We start from the raw sequence: 21,640 nt of genomic DNA on the forward strand, positions 1-21,640 counted from the left end.
TTGCTCGCACACACTTTTTAAGTTCTGCCCACATATTTTCTATGGGATTGAGGTCAGGGCTTTGTGATGGCCACTCCAATTCCTTGACTTTTCCTTAAGCCATTTTGCCACAACTTTGGAACTATGCTTGGGGTCATTGTCCATTTGGAAGACCCATTTGTGACCAAGCATCAGCTTTAACTGATGTCTTGAGATGTTGCTTCAATACATCCACATAATTTTCCTACCTCATGATGCCATCTATTTTGTGAAGTGCACCAGTCCCTCCTGCAGAAAATTACCCCCACAACATGATGCAGCCACCCCCGTGCTTCACGGTTGGGATGGTGTCTTCGGCTTGCAAGCCTCCCCCTTTTTCCTCCAAACATAATGATGGTCATTATGGCCAAAAAGTTATATTTTTGTTTCATCAGACTAGAGTACATTTCTCCAAAAAATACTATATTTGTCCCCATGTGCAGTTGCAAACCGTAGTCTGGCTTTTTTATGGCGGTTTTGGAGCAGTTGCTTTTTCCGTGCTGAGCGGCCTTTCAGTATATCAATATAGGACTCGTTTTACTGTGGACATAGATACTTTTATACCCGTTTCCTCCAGCATCTTTACAAGGTCCTTTGCTGTTGTTCTGGGAGTGATTTGCACTTTTCAAACCAAAGTACGTTCATCTCTAGGAGACAGAACGCGTCTTCTTCCTGAGCGGTATGACGGCTGTGTGTTGTTTATACTTGCGTACTATTGTTTGTACAGATGAACGTGGTACCTTCAGGCGTTTGGAAATTGTTCCCACGGATGAACCAGACTAGTGGAGATCTACAATTTTTTGTCTAATGTCTTGGCTAATTTCTTTTGATTTTGCCATGATGTCAAGCAAAGAGGCACTGAGTTTGAAGGTAGGCCTTGAAATATATCCACAGGTACAACTCCAATTGACTCAAATGATGTCAATTAGCCTATCAGAAGCTTCTAAAGCCATGACATAATTTTCTGGAATTTCCCAAGCTGTTTAAAGGCACATTCAACTTAGTGTATGTAAACTTCTGACCCACTGGAATTGTGATAGAGTGAAATAATCTGTCTGTAAACAAAAAGGAGCTGTCTTTCTCCGCCGGCCAAGATGGGTCTTTGAGATTAAAGACGGGAGGTACCAGTGCCCGAGCCTGGGTCTGATGTTACTACCTTAGCGTTAGCATCAGAGGCAGTAATCACAGGAGCAGTAAGCGTTAGTGCTGGGCGCTAGCCAAGGTGCTCTCTCTCTCTCTGGGTATTAATGTAATGAGATTGTTGAGACTCAGTAAATAACCGCCTCTGTCTAACCCTCGCGTCAAAGGGGCGATTTCTCAAGCGGACGATGTGAGATCGATGGGAGGTGTGAGTGGAGCAGTCTTCCTGTATCAGAGGGAGGGGATGCAGCGGGGGACAGAGAGCCCCAGATGGACGACAGGAAAGGGAGAGAGTAAACGAGTGCTGAGAGGAACTTGTCAGGACTGTCTGATTGATGGGAGGGAAGGCGAGGGACTAGTTGCTGTGGGTGATTTAAGCCAGTCAGTTTGGTCTTTGTCATTATCATTTTCTCATTTTCCCCCTCATGATCCCCAGATGAACTTTAACTGACCCCTGTGTAGAGAAATAATTGTATCACATCTAAGTGGAGTTGTCAGAATTATGGAATTATAGGGAGATATACAGTAGATTTGATTTTATATCAGAAAATAATATCTTGTCACAAACTTTACCCACAACCAAGAATGATTATAGATTCATTTGTTTGAGGGTCTGGCTGAAATAATTTGTTTCAGCGTACAAGTATAACATTATGAATAACTTGTGTGGTGCAATTTCGTGGAGTCTGCAAATTACCTTGAATGAGCTAATCTGTCGAGGTAATTAATTAGTGACTTAAGGGGTTGGAAAGCGGTGAGGAATGATTCTGTTCAGATGCAGCCTAACTCCAGAGAACCCAACTGAACTCACCTTCAAGGCATTCAGATTGATGATGAAATGAAGCCACCGATTTTGAGTCAGCAGCTACCTTTCATAGTCACAATGGAAATAGGCTGATTAACTTTACTTCAGTTTGTGAACTCTCCACCCCCCCCCCCCCCCCCCACCCCACCCCACCCCCATGAAACTCTGATTCATGTAATGGTGTAAGACCAATCTTCATCAATTTTGCATGCCTCTGCTACTTCGGAAATACATGGATATGAATGAAAAAGAAGAATAAATTGTTGGAATAGAAGAAAAATTGGTTTTCTCCAATTTTTTCTTCCCTCACTCCAAATGCGTATACTGTATATTTAATCTCTCTGATTCACTCTTCCCCTGATTTGATTTCTCTCTTTCCTTATTTTCTTTTTCTCTAGGTAAGGTCAGAATATGAGCAACTTAGACACACCTATAGCACTGTGAGTCAGGAGAGAGACTTGGCTCAAGAGGAGAGGAAACAGCTCCAAGGCAAACTGGAGAACCTCGAGCAGGTCCTCAAGGTGAGAATACATCTGCCTGTCCATCCATCCAAACATCTATCAATCCATCCTAGCTCTCCTAAATTCACTGCTACTGTTCCTCCAACTCAGCCAATCATCAGATATGAACTAAACATCAGCGGCACGGTTCTATAAGGCCTTTGCAATCTGATTGGTTTAGGTTAACGTAAGGCCAGATCACTTGTACCTTTTGTGAAAACCTGATTGGACAAATGCATCTATCTACAAAATCTGTCCTTCGAGTTATAGAATACATATTGTTTTTACAAAAGAAGCTTGGAAGAAATTGGTGTAAGTCATGAGCTTTGTTATCTGTTTTGCAGGACACACTGTTTCATTAGACTCTTATTTGCCAATAGCAATCAGCAGTAGTCTCATAGCAGTGTGAAAATGCTCTCATTACAAATCACTGCTTCCCTCCATTCCATATTGATTGTCTGTTTGTAAGGAGTGGATATGTTTGAGGGAAAAATGTACCCATCAAGAGGAAATTGACTCCTGCTCCTGAAAAATAAAAGAAGTGTGTGTTGCTTTCTCATTGCCTATTGATTTGTACAGATGGGTAGACTGCATGTTGGAGAACATTATGGAGAAAGCAGAGAAAGAAGATTTCCCGAAGTGGAGCATTCTCCTTCGTTTCCAGTGTGCTCAATGTTGCAGGGATAATGACGATACCAATGACTGCGATTATGAAAATCTGTAGGCTATTGTCTGATCGCTGTGTGGGAGAGCAAGAGGACAGTTCATTCTGGACCTTTTGAATGACCCCTACCACATCTGATAGAGTGAGCCTAGCAGATCAAATCAAATGTTATTGTTCACATACACATGTTTAGCAGATGATATTGGGGGTGTAGCGCAATGCATGTGTTTTTAGCTCCGAAAGTGCAGTGAATATCTAATAAGTCTAACAATTTCACAACAATACACACAATACACACAATTTCTAAAGTAAAGGAATGGAATTAAGAATATATAAATATTTGGACGAGCAATGTCGGAACGGCATTGACTAAAATACAGTAGAATAGAATAGAATACAGTATATACATATGAGATGAGTAATGCAAAATATGCAAACATTGTTAAAGTGACTAATGTTCCATTATTAAAGCGGCCAGTGATTTCAAGTCTATGTATATAGGGCAGCAGCCACTACGGTGCTAGTGATGGCTATTTAACAGTCTGATGGCCTTGAGAGAGAAGCTGTTTTTCAGTCTCTCGATCTCTGTTTTGATGCATCTGTGCTCACCTCGCCTTTTGGGTGGTAGCGGGGTGAACAGGCAGTGGCTCGGGTGGTTGTTGTCCTTGATGATCTTTTTGACCTTCCTGTGACATCCGGTGCTGTAGCTGTCCTGCAGGGAAGGTAGTTTGCCCCCAGTGATGCGTTGGGCAGACTGCACCACCCTCTGGAGAGCCCTGCGATTGCGGGCAGTGCAGTTGCCATACCAGGCGGTGATACATCCCGACAGGATGCTCGAATTGTGCATCTCTAAAGGTTTGTGAGGGTTTTAGGTGCCAAGACACATTTCTTCAGCCTCCTGAGGTATAAAAGGCACTGTTGTGCCTTCTTCACCACACTGTCTGTGTGGGTGAACCATTTCAGTTTGTCAGTGATGTGTATGCCGAGGAACTTGAAGCTTTCCACCTTCTCCACTCTCATTGATATGGATAGGGGGGGGTGCTCCCTGTTTCCTTAAGTCCACGACCAGCTCCTTTGTTTTGTTTACGTTGAGTGAGAGGTTATTTCCCTGGCACCACGCTCCCAGGGCCCTAACCTCCTCTCTGTAGGCTGTCTTGTCATTGTTGGTGGTACAACATCTCCTATACATTTCCTGATAAACTCAGTCACCGTTTCTGTGTATTCGAGAATGTTATTCTCAGAGGCTACCCAGAACATATCACCATCCACGTGATCAAAACAATCTTGAAGCATGGGTTCTGATTGTTCAGACCAGCGTTGAATAGTCCATAGCACGGGTACTTCCTGTTTGAGTTTCTGCCTATATGGAGTCATGATCAGATTTGCTGAAGGGAGGGCCTTGTAGGCATTTCGAAAAGCTGAGTAGCAGTGGTCCAATGTTTTCTCAGAGCGAGTGCTACAGTCAATGTGTTGGTATTACTTCGGTAGCGTTTTCCTCAGATTAGCTTTGTTAAAATCATTGGGTACTTTAAATGCTGCCTCAGGACAACTTGCATAGAGTCCAGTGTAGTTATTTCAGGGCCATTGTGATATCAGCTTGAGGGGGAATATACACGCCTGTGACTATAACCGAAGAGAATTCTCGTGGGATGTAATACGGTCAGCATTTGATTGTGAGGTATTCTATGTCGGGTGAACAAAAGGACTTGAGTTTCTGTATGTTATCACAATCACACCATGAGTAATTAATCATTAAACATACACCCCCGCCCTTCTCCTTCCCGGAGAGATCATTATTCCTGTATGTGCGATGAACGGACTCAGACTATATATCACGAGAACCATGTTTCCTTGAAACAGAGTATGTGACAAGCCCTGATGTCTCTCTGGAAGGAGATCCTCGCCCTGAGCTCGTCAACTTTATTATCCAGAGACTGAACATTAGCGAGTAAGATACTCGGAAGCAGTGGGTGTTGTGCGCGCCTCCTTAGTCAGACTAGAAGTCCACTCCGAATACCTCTTCTCAGCCGAAGGTGTTTTGGATCAGCCTCTGGAATCAGTTCAATTGCCCAGGGGTGTACAAACAAGGGATCCAATTCGGGAAAGTCATATTCCTGGTCGTAATGCTGGTAATGCTGGTAATGCTGAGTTACCACCGCTCTGATATCCAAAAGTTATTTCCGGCTGTATGTAATAACACAAAAATAATTCTGGGCTAAAAATGTAAGAAATAACACATATAAAAGAAAATATTGCATAGTTGCTTAGGAACTAGAAGCACGGCTGCCCCAACTTGTCATGGCGCCGACAGAGGTACATGCCCTCCTATGAGAAAAATGCCCTTTTGATTGTTGACTATTTTAGTGTAATGATTTGATCATCAAGCAAGCTAATTTCTCAAACCCTTGAATGCTGGAAAATACCCTTCCTCGCCCTCCTGCTACCATGAGTGCGGCAGTGAGATGTCCTGTATGCAGAGCATATGGGTGCCTGGTGGCAAGTTGAGTAGTAGGCTACTTTGAAGTTGCATCTCTCACTGTCAGGGACTTGGAAGGGGCAATTCGACTGTTTGTTGAGGCAGATGTCAGCAGCAGAAAATCTAGTAAAGACTAGTTAAATCAGTATAGATAAATCAGTTATTTATCTACATTATATATACAAAAGAATGTGGACACACCTTCAAATTAGTGGATTCAACTATTTCAGCTATACCCGTTGCTGACAGGTCTATAAAACCGAGCACACAGCCATGTAATCTCTGTAGAACATTTTGGCAGTAGAATTGCCTTTCTGAAGAGCTCAGTGAATTTCAACGTGGCACCGTCATAGGATGGCACCTTTCCAACAAGTAAGTACGTCAAATTTCTGCCCTGCTAGAGCTGCCCTGGTCAACTGTAAGTGCTGTTATTGTGAAGTGGAAACGGCTAGGAGCAACAACGGCTCAGCTAAGTGGTAGGCTACACAAGCTCATAGAACGGGACCGCCGAGTGCTAAAGCGCATAAAAATCTGTCCTGGGTTGCAACACTCAATACCAATTTCCAAACTGCTACTGGAAGCAACGTCTGCACAAGAACTGCTCGTCGGGAGCTTCATGAAATGGGTCTCCATGGCCGAGCAGCCGCACACAAGCCTAAAATCACCATGTGCAAAGCCAAGCGTCGGCTGGAGTGATGAATCATGCTTCACCATCTGGCAGTCCGACGGACAAATCTGGGTTTGGTGGTTGCCATAAGAACGCTACCTGCCCAAATGCAGGTAGAAATGCATGGTGTCAACTGTAAAGTTGTAAAGTTTGGTGGAGTGGGAATAATGGTCTGGGGCTGTTCTTCATGTTTCGTGCAAGGCTTTTTAATTCCAGTGAAGGGAGATCTTAACTCTACAGCATAAAATGACATTCAAGAGGATTCTGTGCTTCCAACTTACTTTGTGGCAAAAGTTTTGGGAAGGACCTTTCTTGTTTCAGCATGACAATGCCCCAGTGCACATGGCGAGGTCCATACAGAAATGGCTTGTTGAGTTAGGTGTGGAAGAACTTGACTGGCCTGCAAAGAGCCCTGTCTTCAACCCCATCAAACAACTTTGGGATGAATTGGAACGCAGACTGCGAGCCAGGCCTAATCGCCCAACATCAGTGCCTGACCTCACTAATGCTCTTGTGGCTGAATGGAAGCAACTCCTCGCAGCAATGTTCAAACATATAGCGGAAAGCCTTCCCAGGTGTTATAGCATCAAAGGGGGACCAACTCCATATTAATGCCAATGATTTTGGAATGAGAAGTTCGACGAGCAGGTGTCCACATACTTTTGGTAATTCCAAAAGAGTGGATGCTGTTATAGCAGCAAAGGGGGGTCCAACTCCATATTAATGCCCATGATTTTTGAATGAGAAGGTCGACGAGCAGGTGTCCACATACTTTTGGTCATTCAGTGTACATTAACAATCAGCTAATGTCTCTGTGAACAGTGGCCTAGTGGTGCTAGCTTGGTTACAGTGTGTGATGACGGAGTGTGCTTTTGCACAGTATTTACGTATATGGTGAAAAAAAAAAGGTTAATTCGACTATAGGAGCAGTAGTAAATTATGAATTTGGGGAGGAAGGTTTCACATTGAGCACTTGCCCCTCACAAAGGAGCCTGGTGACAGTCCCTCAGTCACTGGAGTCCCCAGCAGAGCTTAAGACTGTGATTATGCAAAGAAGTGCCTGCTTAGCTCAAAGCCAGTAGGGGTGTCCGGGGTTATTCTTCCACTACAAAAAAAGTAATTTCAGCAGCATGGATTTGGTACACTGAGATGAACTTTGAGAGATTCAATCTTTTTTCAGGTAACTTTTTCACAGCAGACACTGCCAGTACTCAATTACAGTTGCTACTGTGGGTCTCTCTACTCTGGAACACTCTTTAGTCTCTACTCTGCAACACTCTTTAGTCTCTACTCTGGAACACTCTTTAGTCTCTGCTCTGGAACACTCTTTAGTCTCTACTCTGGAACACTCTTTAGTCTCTGCTCTGCAACACTCTTTAGTCTCTACTCTGGAACACTCTTTAGTCTCTGCTCTGGAACACTCTTTAGTCTTTACTCTGGGACACTCTTTAGTCTCTACTCTGGAACACTCTTTAGTCTCTACTCTGGAACACTCTTTAGTCTCTACTCTGGAACACTCTTTAGTCTTTACTCTGAAACACTCTTTAGTCTCTGCTCTGGAACACTCTTTAGTCTTTACTCTGGAACACTCTTTAGTCTCTGCTCTGGAACACACATTAGTCTCTGCTCTGGAACACTCTTTAGTCTCTACTCTGGAACACTCTTTAGTCTCTACTCTGGAACACTCTTTAGTCTCTACTCTGGAACACTCTTTAGTCTCTGCTCTGGAACTCTCTTTAGTCTCTACTCTGGAACACTCTTTAGTCTCTACTCTGAAACACTCTTTAGTCTCTACTCTGGAACACTCTTTAGTCTCTACTCTGAAACACTCTTTAGTCTCTACTCTGGAACACATGCATTTACAGTGTATTGCCAAAAACCACTCAACAATTACAAACATGGACACTGACCTGTCTAATGAGCCAAGCTGATTAAAGAATACCACAGTACCCAAATACCCCCACACACACACACACACACACACACACAAACTCCAAGAAACATTGTATTCCCTAACTCCAATTCCTACCGGTGGCAGCGGCTCTTAACTCTGCAGATACAGTCATAATGACTCAGCTAATTTGGGAGTGGCTAGATTTGGGTTTTGTGTTGGTGTCTCTGTGTGATGGATCACAGAAATCAGTGAGTCGGACTAGACGTAGTCAATACAGGTAGACAAATTTTATACCCACTGAATGAAAAACGAGATGTTCTTATGTAATGTGTACTTTTTATGTATTGTGTACTTTTTATGTATTGTGTAGCTGCTACGGGTGCTGTAAAAGTGTTTGGACTGTTGTGTGATCATTCTATGAACCATTTGGAGATTTTAAAGGCATAGTTACCTCACTATGACCATTAACTTACTGTGTTGTAGTATATAACCACATATTGAACATGTTGTGATATGATTGTGGTCTCCCGAGCGTTTGACCATGTATTGACTGTGTTGTGACTTGTTCTCCACAGCATATGCGAGAGGCTGCAGAGAGGAGGCAGCAGTTGGAAGAGGAGCATGAGCAGGCCCTGGCTATTCTCACCACCAAGCAGCAGGAGATTCACCTTCTGCAGAGGGTAAGCCCATAATAACCCACCTCGCCTCCGTCCTAGACTCTAACCTCCATGACCACAGTATGACCACAGTGGTCACAAGACAAATCAAATCAACATTTATTTGTCACGTGCGCCGAATACAAGTGTAGACCTTACAGTGAAATGCTTTCTTACAGACCCTAACCAGCAGTGCAATATTTAAATAAAAAATAGCATAGTTACCTCACACTGTTATCATGGTAACAGTGTGACAGCCTGTAGGGAGGAGGTCAGAAATCTGGCCAGGTGGTGCCAGAATAACAACATATCCCTCAACGTAAACAAGACTAAGGAGATGATTGTGGACTACAGGAAAAGGAGGACCGAGCACGACCCCATTTTCATCGACGGGGCTGTAGTGGAGCAGGTTGAGAGCTTCAAGTTCCTTGGTGTCCACATCAACAACAAACTAGAATGGTCCAAACACACCAAGACAGTCGTGAAAAGGGCACAACAAAACCTATTCCCCCTCAGGAAACTAAAAAGATTTGGCATGGTTGCTGAGATCCTCAAAAGGTTCTACAGCTGCAACATCGAGAGCATCCTGACCGGTTGCATCACTGCCTGGTACGGCAATTGCTCGGCCTCCGACCGCAAGGCACTACAGAGTGTAGTGCGTACGGCCCAGTACATCACTGGGGCTAAGATGCCTGCCATCCAGGACCTCTATACTAGGCGGTGTCAGAGGAAGGCCCATCATATATGTCACTTTAACCATATCTACATGCACATACTACCTCAATCAGCATGACTAACCGGTGTCTGTATATAGCCTCACTACTGTTATTTTCAACTGTCTTTTTACTGTTTTTTATTTCTTTACTTACCTATTGTTCACCTAATACCTTTTTTCCACTATTAGTTAGAGCCTGTAAGTAAGCATTTCACTGTAAGGTTGTATTCGGGCGCACGTGACAAATAAACTTTGATTTGATTAGGAGAGACAAGTATTGTGCAACTATCATGAAATGATCCCCCCCAAATCCTAACTCCATGAAAAAAACTAAAAAACATTCTACCATTAGTCCTGGTGAGACTGATGAGAAAGTAAAAGGGGTCATATAATCAGTGGTCTCCTGTGATTGTCTGTCTCTATGGGCAGCAATAATCTGAGCCTCTAGAGAGCTGGGTGAATTCCTGTGTGTATGTGTTCTGTTCAGAGAGGAGCCATGACAGGCAATTAGCGCAAAAGGCAAACACAGCACAGATCAGACTCCCCTGAGCCTAAACCGAGCACTTCACTTTAGAGAGACGCAGAGAGAATGTGTGTCAGCTTCTGTGTCTGCACGTCTATCCGTGACTATCTGTGCTTCAATCCATGTGTTTGTATGCATCTGCCTCAGCGTGCTCGTTTGAGTCCTTGTCCTTCCTTTTTCTGTTTACTCCTTAACCTAATTTATTGTGCTGTGATTCCATTCAATTAGCAATTCACAGATATTATCTCATTGGAGTAGAACAGCAGTTTGTCCTTATCAATATCAAAGCCAATCTGGATGAAACAGATTGATTTCATGAGGCTATTCTGATGCACCTCAGTTTCAGGTTTTTGTGTTGGAAGTCATCGCGCCCCCTCTGTTCTCCCCCAGTCTCCCCCGGTCCTCAGATAGCCCTCAGCTGTGAGGCATTAACTGCCTTCTCCTCCTCATGCTGTGCAGAGCTGACATCAGTTGTTGTTCAACTCAGACTGTCTATTCTACAGGTAACTACCAAAATAATTGAAACACCAACATAAAGTGTCTTAATAGGGCCTTTCACCACCACAAGTAAAAAAAAAACAGCTTTCTACAGATTCTACAAGTGTCTGGAACTCTGTTGGAGGGATGTGACACCATTCTTCCACGAGAAATTCTATAATTTGGTGTTTTGTTGATGGTGGTGGAAAACGCTGTCTCCGATTCACTATAGAATCAACCCACTCAATTGGGTTGCAATCGGGTGACTGAGACGGCCATGGCATATGGTTTACATTGTATTCATGCTCATTAAACCATTCAGTGACTGCTCGTGTCCTGTGGATGGGGGAGTTGTCATCCTATGGGGACACAGCCATAGTAGCCAAAATAATGGCCAAAATAATGCAATGGCCTGCCCAGCATTTTTATACATGACCCTAAGCATGATAGGGACACTGAATGCAGTCATCGACTACAGCTCAGCTGGGTCTCGACCCCCCGCCCTGTGCAACTGGGTACTGGACTTCCTGACGGGCCGCAGGGTAGGTAACAGCATCTCCACCCCACTGATCCTCAACACTGGGGCCCCACAAGGGTGCGTTCTGAGCCCTCTCCTATACTCCCTGTTCACCCACGACTGGGTGGCCATGCACACCTCGGCCTACAGGGAGGAGGTGAGGGCCCTCGGAGTGTGGTGTCAGGAAAATAACCTCACACTCAACGTCAACATAACAAAGGAGATGATCGGGAGCACCCCCCTATCCACATAACAAAGGAGATGATAGGGAGCACCCCCCTATCAACATCGATGGGACAGTAGTGGAGAGGATAGTAAGTTTTAAGTTCCTTGGCATACACATCACAGACAAACTGAATTGGTCCACCCACACAGACAGTGTGGTGAAAAAGGCGCAGCAGCGCCTCTTCAACCTCAGGAGGCTGAATAAATTCAGCTTGTCACCAAAAGCACTCTCAAACTTTTACAGATGCACAATCGAGAGCATCTTGTCGGGCTATATCACCGCCTGGTATGGCAACTGCTCCGCCCACAACCGTAAGGCTCTCCAGAGGGTAGTGAGCTCTGCACAACGCATCACCGGGGGCAAACTACCTGCCCTCCAGGACACCTACACCACCTGATGTCACAGGAAGGCCATAAAGATCATCAAGGACAACAACCACCCGAGCCACTGCCTGTTCACCCCGCTATCATCCAGAAGGCGAGGTCCGTACAGGTGCATCAAAGCAGGGACCGAGAGACTGAAAAACAGCTTCTATCTGAAGGCCATCAGACTGTTAAACAGCCACCACTAACATTGAGTGGCTGCTGCCAACATACTGACTCAACTCCAGCCACTTTAATAATGGAAACATTTATGTAAAAAAATGTATCACAAGCCACTTTAAACAATGCACCTTAATACAATGTTTACATACCCTACATTACTCGTCTCATATGTATATACTGTACTCTATACCATCTATGGCATCTTGCCATCTTTATGTAATACATGTATCACTAGCCACTTTAAACAATGTCACTTTTATATGTTTACATACCCTACATTACTCATCTCATATGTATATACTGTACTCGATACCATCTACTGCATCTTGCCTATGCCGTTCTGTACGATCACTCATCCATATATCTTTATGTACAGATTCTTCATCCCTTTACAGTTGTGTGTATAACGTAGTTGTTGTGAAATTGTTAGGTTAGATTACTCGTTGGTTATTGCTGCATTGTCGGAACTAGAAGCACAAGCATTTCGCTACACTCGCATTAACATCTGCTAACCATGTGTATGTGACCAATAAAATTTGATTTGATAAGATGTTTAATTGCTTAATTAACTCAGGAACCACACCTGTGTGGTAACACCTACTTTCAATATACTGATCCCATTACTTTGGCAGTTACCTGTATGTCTGCAGTGTACCAAGAACTATGCCACTTGTATGTTTGATGTAACACTGACAGAGAGATACTGTGCAGTGCTCACTGTGTCACCTGCAGGTCCTACAGTATATGACTGTGTTTCTGTGTTTTCTCCAGGCTCAGGTTAAAGCTGAGAAAGAGCATGAGGGAGCGGTCCACCTGTTAGAGGTAAGTGGACATGGAGGTCCGATGGGCAAAATGAGGATGGCTTCGGTGGCTGTTTTCAAAATGGCTGTCAATTGACTGATATGTGGTTTTGTTTGTGTATGCAAGACACATTGATTGATGGATACTGTATGAAAAATACCTCCATTGTATTGTTTGAATTCCACTAAATACATATTGCCTTTCATGAAAAGCTAGTTTTGAGGTAAGCCTGGTTCATCCCAGGTCATACTCCATACTGTATTTACACTGAACAACAAAAATGTAAACGCAACATGTGAATTGTACCAGACATTTTCCACATGCACAAAAAGCTAATTTCTCAAAAATGTTGTGCATAAATTTGTTAATATCGCTCTTAGTGAGCATGTATCCATTGCCAAAGTTAATCCATCCACCTGACAGGTGAGGCATATCAAGAAGCTGATTAAACGGCATGATCATTACACAGGTGCACCTTGTGCTGGGGACAATAAGAGGCCCCTTTAACATTTTAAATTTTGTCGCACAACACAATGCCACAGATGTCTTACGTTTTGAGGGAGCTTGCAATTGGCATTCTGACTGTATGAATGTCCACCAGAGCTGTTCATTTCTCTACCATAAGCTGCTTCCAACGTTGTGATAGAGAATTTGGTAGTGCGTCCAACCGGCCTCACAGCCACAGACCACGTGTAACCACGCCAGCCCAAGACTTCCACATCCAGCATCTTCCCCTGTGAGATCGTCTGGAGGGGGGACTCATTCTGATTGGCTGGACCTGGCACCCCAGTGGGTGGGCCTGGCTTTCAAGTTGGTGGGCCTATGCTGTCCCAGGCCCACCCATGGCTCCACCCCTGCCCAGTCATGTGAAATCCATAGATTAGGGCCTAATGAATTTATTTTATTTGACTGATTTCCTTTATGAACTGTAAATCAGTAAAATCTTTGAAATTGTTGCATGTTGCATTTATATTTTTGTTCAGTATATATAGCTTTTTGAGGCTTTCGTTGAGTGGTGATTTTAGCTGTAATGAGAATAGAACACTTTTACAGAGAGTTGGGTCAGCAAAACCTGCTAATAACTCCCTCCTTTAGGACCGCTCAACATCGCCGTTGCTCAGGCTCAGAAGCTCTCATACCAGCCATGGCACTAATGGCTCCTGGAGAAACCTCTTTTACAGAAAAAAATCAGAGCCCAACCATCCAGATGATGAAATATCTACAGTGTAGAGGAGATGCATTAGGAGCACTGGCACTGTTCACATAGAACTCCAATATCATGCTCAGTTCCTGCGTTAAAACGAGTTAACCTAGAGAGGAGATGACACTAACATTATCTAGGGACCTGAGTATTGTTCCTTTCCATAATTTCTGGTTCTCAACACTGTCTTGGCTATGATTTTGGGTGTTTTTTATTTAATTTTTTATATTTATTGTAAGTAACTTGATGTTCCCCATGGGGGACTCGTTCTTACTTGTTTTGTAAGGGTTCTCTTTTCTCATTTATTTACATGATTTTGCATGGATTACTGTATTACGTATGCATTGATCTCATACGGTGTAACAGTTTGATTTGGGTGTTTGTTTTCTTTCATCTTTGTTCAATGTCATTGTGTGTTTCTATGTGTTTCTTTTGTGTCTGAACAGAACCATTTGGACAGAATGCAGGTATTTATGTTTCCTACCCTGAAACATCTAGAATCCCCAATGTTCATCATCTCCATTGTCACATTTGTCCTATAACCTTTAAATAGTCTCAGTGAATCACGCAGGCTCTAATTCACATTAGTGCATATGTTATAAAAGGTATGGTAATTAGGCAATGAAACGTACTAATATCGTATTTAATTGAAGTATATCAGATTAACAAAACCCAGTGCTGGTACTGCATCACACTATAGATCCTCTTTTGCCTCTGTACTCCAGTCCAAGGTTGTGTCCCAAATCACACATGTTCACTATATCCCTCAAACTCAACTCTGGATCTCCAAGCCAGTTCCACTGCATTTTAATTATCAGGTAGAACAGAAAACCAGCAGGCTCCGGACCTCATAGGGTAAGAGTTGATTACCCCTGCCCTATATGGTGCACTACTTATGACCAGGGCCCATAGGGCAGTGGCTATACAGTGGCTTGCAAAAGTATTCACCCCCCTTGGCATTATTCCTACAGTATTTTGTTGCTTTACAACCTGGAATTAAAATGTATTTTTTTGGGGGGGGTTTGTATCATTTGATTTACACAACATGCCTACCACTTTGAAGATGCAAGATATATTTTGGGGGTGAAACAAACAAGAAATAAGACAAAAAAAATTGAAAACTTGAGCGTGCATAACTATTCACCCCGCCAAAGTCAATACTTTGTAGAGACACCTTTTGTAGCAATTACAGCTGCAAGTATATTGGGGTATCTCTCTATAAGCTTGGCACATCTAGCCACTGGGATTTTTGTCCATTCTTTAAGGCAAAACTGCTCCAGCTCCTTCAAGTTGGATGGGTTCCGCTGGTGTACAGCAATATTTAAGTCATGCCACAGATTCTCAATTGGATTGAGGTCTGGGCTTTGACTAGGCCAAGACATTTAAATGTTTCCCCTTAAACCACTCAAGTGTTGCTTTAGCAGTATGCTTAGGGTCATTGCTGGAAGGTGAACCTCTGTCCCAGTCTCAAATCTCTGGAAGACTGAAACAGGTTTCCCTCAAGAATTTCCCTGTATTTAGCGCCGTCCATCATTCCTTCAATTCTGACCAGTTTCCTAGTCCCTGCCGATGAAATACATCCCAACAGCATGATGCTGCCACCACCATGCTTCACTATGGGGACGGTGTTCTCGGGGTGATGAGAGGTGTTGGGTTTGCGCCAGACATAGCATTTTCCTTTATGGCCAAAAAGCTACATTTTAGTCTCATCCAACCAGAGTATATTCTTGCATATTTTTGGGGAGTCTCCCACATGCCTTTTGATGAACACCAAACGTGTTTGCTTATTTATTTCTTTAAGCAATGGATTTTTTTCTTGCCACTCTTCCGTAAACCCGACTCTGTGGAGTGTAAGGCTTAAAGTGTTCCTATGAACAGATACTCCAATCTCCGCTGTGGAGCTTTGCAGCTCCTTCAGTGTTATCTTTGTTCTCTTTGTTGCCTCTCTGATTAATGCCCTCCTTGCCTGGTCCATGAATTTTTGGTGGGCGGCCCTCTCTTGGCAGGTTTGTTGTGGTGCCATATTCTTTCCATCTTTTAATAATGGATTTAATGGTGGTCCATGGGATGTTCAAAGTTTCTGATATTTTTTTATAACCCAACCCTGATCTGTACTTCTCCACAACTTTGTCCCTGACCAGTTTGGAGAGCTCCTTGGTCTTCATGGTGCCACTTGCTTGGTGGTGCCCCTTGCTTGTGGTGTTGTAGACTCTGGGGCCTTTTAAAGCAGGTGTATATATACTGAGATCATGTGACAGATCATGTGACACTTAGATTCCACACAGGTGGACTTTATTTAACTAATTATGTGACTTATGAAGGTACTTGGTTGCACCAGATCTTATTTAGGGACTTCATAGAAAAGGGGGTGAATAGATATGCAAGCACCACTTTTCCGTTTTTTATTTTTTATAATTTTTTGAAACAAGTAATTTTTTTCATTTCACTATTTTGTGTCTGTCTATTACACAAACTCCAAATAAAAATCCATTTAAATGACAGGTTGTAATGCAACAAAATAGGAAAAATGCCAAGGGGGGTGAATACTTTTGCAAGGCACTGTATAGGGAATATGGTGCCATTTGGGACGAATACCAGATGTCCTGTAAGATCCAAGCACATTTGATTTCCTTGTTTCTTTTTTAAACCAATCAGACCAAAGTAGTGGCTCCCCGATGGCTGTTCATTCATCCTCAGTTTCTGTATCTCAGCCCATCTTGTAGCTGAGTGTTCTGAATCTGAAGTATTCTGACTCTGAAGTGTTCTGACTCTTTAGTTTTATCGCTGGGTGAAACCAACTTTCCTCGTGACTAGGACCCTGGCTTGCCTTATCTCTTACTGTGCAGGCCATGGTGTTTCAGTCTTGTAGCTTTCAGAGAAAACCCAACGGTTGTTAACTCAAGGCTCTAAATGTAATCTCGGAGCTACTTAGATAATGTCTTTAAAGTACATACTTTTATAAGCCTCTTAACTCGTCACACTGCTTGGCTTTGTTATCAAAGTGTATCAGCGTTGCACAGCCTCTACTTCCAGATCCTTTGATTACTCGGCAGGCAGTGTTTTTGATATGAATGAGCTGTTCTAAGCTAGAAATGGCTCTTTTGGGTTCCCGTGCCATAATTGGTTCAGCTTGCGATCTGCAGCACCAGTAAAGGATTTAAGCCAATGATAAGTTTAACTCATGTCCATGTAGTGGTATATTACTAACGTGTTATTAACATAAAACATGCATTGCAATTTAGTGTATCCTGTTCTAAAGATTTGCTACATAGGAGCACAGAAAACCTCCTTCCATTGACCGTTTGTGTTTATCTCTTTCTCCTCCACACATCCCTGTTTACGGAAGGTCAAGGTTCGCGACCTGGAGCTGAAATGCAGGTCACAGACTGAACAGTTTGGCCAGCTGTCCAAGGACCTGGAGGATTTCCGTCTGGAGGCGGATACTGTAGACATCCTCAGCACTGAGCCTTTCTCCAAACACAACGTTCCCTTTCTCCCAGAAAATAAACTCTCCCAAATCCTCAACGGACTGGCAGCCCAGGCAGGAAAAGGTGAGCACTCCCAACTCCCAACCCTGCCCACTGTGAGAAAATGATGGTGTCAGACGACATAGATATGAAGCAGAAAAGTGCTTATCACTAGAGAATAAAAGTATATACATCATGTCTGGCATTTGATTCAAACAGTGTATCTCATCAATCAAGACCAAAATACAGTTCTGAAAGTCTATGTGCACAGTCTATGTCAGTCATTATGCCTGGGTAATTAATTAATTCAAAATTGAATGAGACAGTCGTTTAATCTAGTTGTCACAACAATGACCTTTGCCAGAACCCTGTGGGGTGAGGTTGGGAGAGTGGGAGAAAGAGAGGGAAAGTTGGCAACTAAACGGCCTGGTGTGAGTCACAGTAAGGCACCTCTTTTCTCTTCAGTCCATCTCAGCAGAACAGGCTTCAAGGCCAGTTTGGATCACAGGAAATGGAAGAAATGCTGCTTTATTCATGATCAATGACAGAACTCATCTGTAGCATAATTAACCAAATCCAAACACCAAGAATTCAAATGTTATATTTTTGTCTAAGATGGGAAATTACCTAGGCATGGCTTTGTGTAGGGGTGTGGCTGCTAGAACTCTGTGATGGTAGAGTCCCGTTCCGTGTCAGTTATGTCTTCAGAGAGTAGAGAGTGTTAAGCATCAGAGAAATGCCTTGCAGATGTGTCAGGCAGAGAGCAGAGCCAGGTGCTGGCCATAAAGAGTGTTTGCTGTGTACTCCCCTGAACAGGAAATCAATAGCTGTGCCATGAATGAGAGCAGAAGGAATGACAGATGCTCTTTATTTGGTGTGGAAATCGATGTTTCCCAGGCGATGAGAGCTCGGCAAACACTCGGCTGATATCCAAGTTCCTCCGCCCACTGCAGATCGGAGACAGAGACAGGCCGGAGCTGCTGTCTGTCAAACCCTCCGCCGTGACAACGAGCTGCCCCAGCAGCCCGCGACAGGCGACTCCCTCAGAGGTGGGTCCTGCTCTCGTCTCTTCTCATACAGAGACACAGTCCCATTGCTAAAGCATAAGGGTGCTATTGCTCAAGAGATGGGCTATTCATGGACGAGCTGTATACTTGCACTTGATAGCCATCAGCTGAGCAATAGCTGTAAAACCAATTGGTTTAGCACCAGACAGCAACTTGAGTCTCCTGTGGCAATTGTCAGACAGTAGAACTAGACAGTATACGAGTGCTGGGAAGTTTTTCTGTGTCAGATCAGTCATTCCACTGGAGACATAATTATGAGTGGCTATGATCATAAGCAAAGCCATTGTGTTTGAATTGGATCAGAGTTATGGTATTTAGATGCAACTCTGTGATTGCTTCCCTGCCCGTGTTTCCCAAGATGGAGGATGAGATCCGTCGTGCACCCAGGTCCAAGCCTCGCTACACTGGCACAGTCCGTCTATGCACTGCCCGCTACAGGTGAGACCAGTAGGTCTGTCACACAACACCTGGGAAAGCTGAATCACGTATAGCTTGCTGACACCGAGCAGCGCCAGAAATCCACACATAACACTCTAGACCAGTGCTAGATCACTAAGTACCTCCACATGTACATCAGAAGCACTATTTTCTCCATAAACATCTTGTAGTATATATTGTAGTCAGGAGCACATCTACAGTAACAGTCAAAAGTTTGGACACACCTACTCATTGAAGTGTTTGTCTTTATATGTACTATTTTCTACATTGTAGAAAAATAGTGAAGACACCAAAACCATGAAATAACACATGAAATCACGTAGTAACCAAAAAAGTGTTAAACAAATCAAAATAAGTTTTAGATTTTAGATACTTCAAAGTAGCCACCTTTTGCCTTGATGACAGCTTTGCACACTCTTGGCATTCTCTCAACCAGCTTCACCTGGAATGCTTTTCCAACAGTCTTGAAGGAGTTCCTACATATGTTGAGCAGCTGTTGGCTGCTTTTCCTTCAATCTGCAGTCCAACTCAACCTGATCCATCTCAATTGGGTTGAGGTCGGGTGATTGTGAAGGCCAGGTCATCTGATGCAGCACTCCATCACTCTCCTTCTTGGTCAAATAGTCCTTACACAGCCTGAAGGTGTGTTGGGTCATTGTCCTATTGAAAAACAAATGATAGTCCCACTAAGCGAGAAACAAATGAAATGTAGTATCACTGCAGAATACTGTGGTAGCCATGATGGTTAAGTGTTCCTTGAATTCTAAATAAATCACTGCCAATTTTACCAGCAAAGCACCCCCACACCATCACACCTCCTCTTCCATGCTTCACGGTGGGAACCACACATGCAGAGTTCATCCGTTCACCTACTTTGCGTCTCACAAAGACAAGGCGCTTGGAACTAAATATCTCAAATTTGGACTCATCAGACCAAAGGACAGATTTTCACCGGTCTAATGTCCATTGCTCATGTTTCTTGGCCCAAGCAAGTTTCTTCTTATAATTGGTGTAATTTAGTAGTGTTTTTTGCAGCAATTTCACCATAAAGGCCTGATTCAAGCAGTCTTGAATCAGTTGATGTTGAAATGTGTTTGTTACTTGAAATCTGTAAAGCATTTATTTAGGCTGCAATCTAAATAACATCAAATCAAATGTATTTATATAGCCCTTTGTACATCAGCTGATATCTCAAAGTGCTGTACAGAAACCCAGCCTAAAACCCCAAACAGCAAGCAATGCAGGTGTTGAAGCACATTGGCTAGGAAAAACTCCCTAGAAAGGCCAAAACCTAGGAAGAAACATAGAGAGTAACCAGGCTATGAGGGGTGGCCAGTCTTCTTCTGGCTGTGCCTGGTGGAGATTATAACAGAACATGGCCAAAATGTTCAAATGTTCATAAATGACCAGCATGGTCAAATAATAGGTCTCAGACAGGTAGCACGTCCAGTGAACAGGTCAATCTGAGGTGCAGTTAGCGTATCCTCTACAGCAGAGATAACTCTGGGTCTTCCTTTCCTGTGGCGGTCTTCATGAGAGCCAGTTTCATTATAGCGCTTGATGGTTTTTGTGACTGCACTTGAAGAAACTTTCAAAGTTCTGAAATGTTCCACATTGACTGACCTTCATGTCTTCAAGTAATGATGGACTGTTGTTTCTCTTTGCTTATTTGAGCTGTTCTTGCCATAATATGGACTTGGTCTTTTACCAAATAGGGCTATATTCTATATACCACACCTACCTTGTCACAACACAACTGATTGGCTCAAACGAATTAAGAAGGAAATCAATTCCACAAATTAACTTTTAACGAGACACACCTGTTAATTTAAATGAATTCTAGGTGACTACCTCATGATGCTGGTTGAGAGAATGCCAAGTGTGCAAAGCTGTCATCAAGGCAAAGGGTGGCTACTGTGAAGAATCTCAAATATAACATATGTTTTCATTTGTTTAACACTTTTTTGGTTAATACATGATTCCATATGTGTTATTTCATAGTGTTGATGTCTTCACTATTATTGTACAATGTAGAAAATAGTAAAATTAAGAAAAACTCTAGAATGAGTTGGTTTGTTCAAACTTTGACTGGTACTGTATGTTGAACCCTCCTCTCTCTTGTTGATGTAGTTACAACCCTTATGATGGGCCTAATGAGCACCCAGAGGCAGAGCTCCCCCTGGTGGCTGGGAAGTACCTGTATGTGTACGGCACGATGGATGACGACGGCTTCTACGAAGGTGAGAGGGAATCCAGGGTTACTACACACCTCACCACTAGCATCAGTAGCAACATATGCAATCTCATTAGCATTATGAAGGCTTTTCAATCCATGGCTACGCTAATCCTCCTAGCATCCCTGGCCCAGACTTCAGCAGCTCTGGTGAGTCATCTCTAGCTGCCATTGTTGGTGGTGGGTGAGATTGCCTAGTGTTAGCCTAGCTCCTGCCTGCCTGGCTGTTTGGAGATGGATGATGTTTGTATTTACCACAGGGATACTGGGGCTCAGACCAAGCTGTTGTCAAGATGCAGCCTGATCCCCGTAGCTAGAAGGCTAATCCGGCAACAGGGCTCTGATTAATCACAGACATATTCCCCTGCAGATGGAGAGCCATCTAGGGCCTCCCAGCCTAACTAATGTACTAACTGGAATTACGAGATAGAGAGGGAGAGGACAGTTAGGCTGTCTTCGAAAAGCAAGTACAGTACTGATGAGAGAAAGAGGTTGGTGGTCACTATAATGAACTGGGTGCGATTTAATACCCACCCTCTCCATTGTGCAGGAATAGTTTTTTTAACCCCTATACTTCCTGGAGAAATTGATGACATCATATCCCTACCTT

General features: G+C 43.4%; 1 protein-coding gene across 5 annotated transcripts in view; it reads left to right on the forward strand.

Moving 5' to 3' along the window:
• The window catches only part of LOC110509741 (RIMS-binding protein 2), a 92,203-nt gene that overhangs the window by 52,722 nt on the left and 17,841 nt on the right, over nucleotides 1–21,640 (forward strand). For 3 of the 5 annotated variants that reach the window (XM_036967636.1, XM_036967638.1, XM_036967640.1), the window contains exons 5-11: nucleotides 2,362–2,484; nucleotides 8,740–8,844; nucleotides 12,595–12,645; nucleotides 17,172–17,376; nucleotides 18,190–18,341; nucleotides 18,718–18,797; nucleotides 20,928–21,037. In XM_036967636.1, coding sequence (XP_036823531.1) covers nucleotides 2,362–2,484; nucleotides 8,740–8,844; nucleotides 12,595–12,645; nucleotides 17,172–17,376; nucleotides 18,190–18,341; nucleotides 18,718–18,797; nucleotides 20,928–21,037 — 826 coding nt within the window. Of the gene's footprint in view, nucleotides 1–2,361; nucleotides 2,485–8,739; nucleotides 8,845–12,594; nucleotides 12,646–14,271; nucleotides 14,293–17,171; nucleotides 17,377–18,108; nucleotides 18,342–18,717; nucleotides 18,798–20,927; nucleotides 21,038–21,640 lie in introns of those variants that run through there. The other 2 variants (XM_036967637.1, XM_036967639.1) reach the window with 2 other exon arrangements.

The sequence above is a fragment of the Oncorhynchus mykiss genome, chromosome Y (assembly GCF_013265735.2).
Source record: "Oncorhynchus mykiss isolate Arlee chromosome Y, USDA_OmykA_1.1, whole genome shotgun sequence".
Lineage (NCBI taxonomy): Eukaryota > Metazoa > Chordata > Actinopteri > Salmoniformes > Salmonidae > Oncorhynchus > Oncorhynchus mykiss.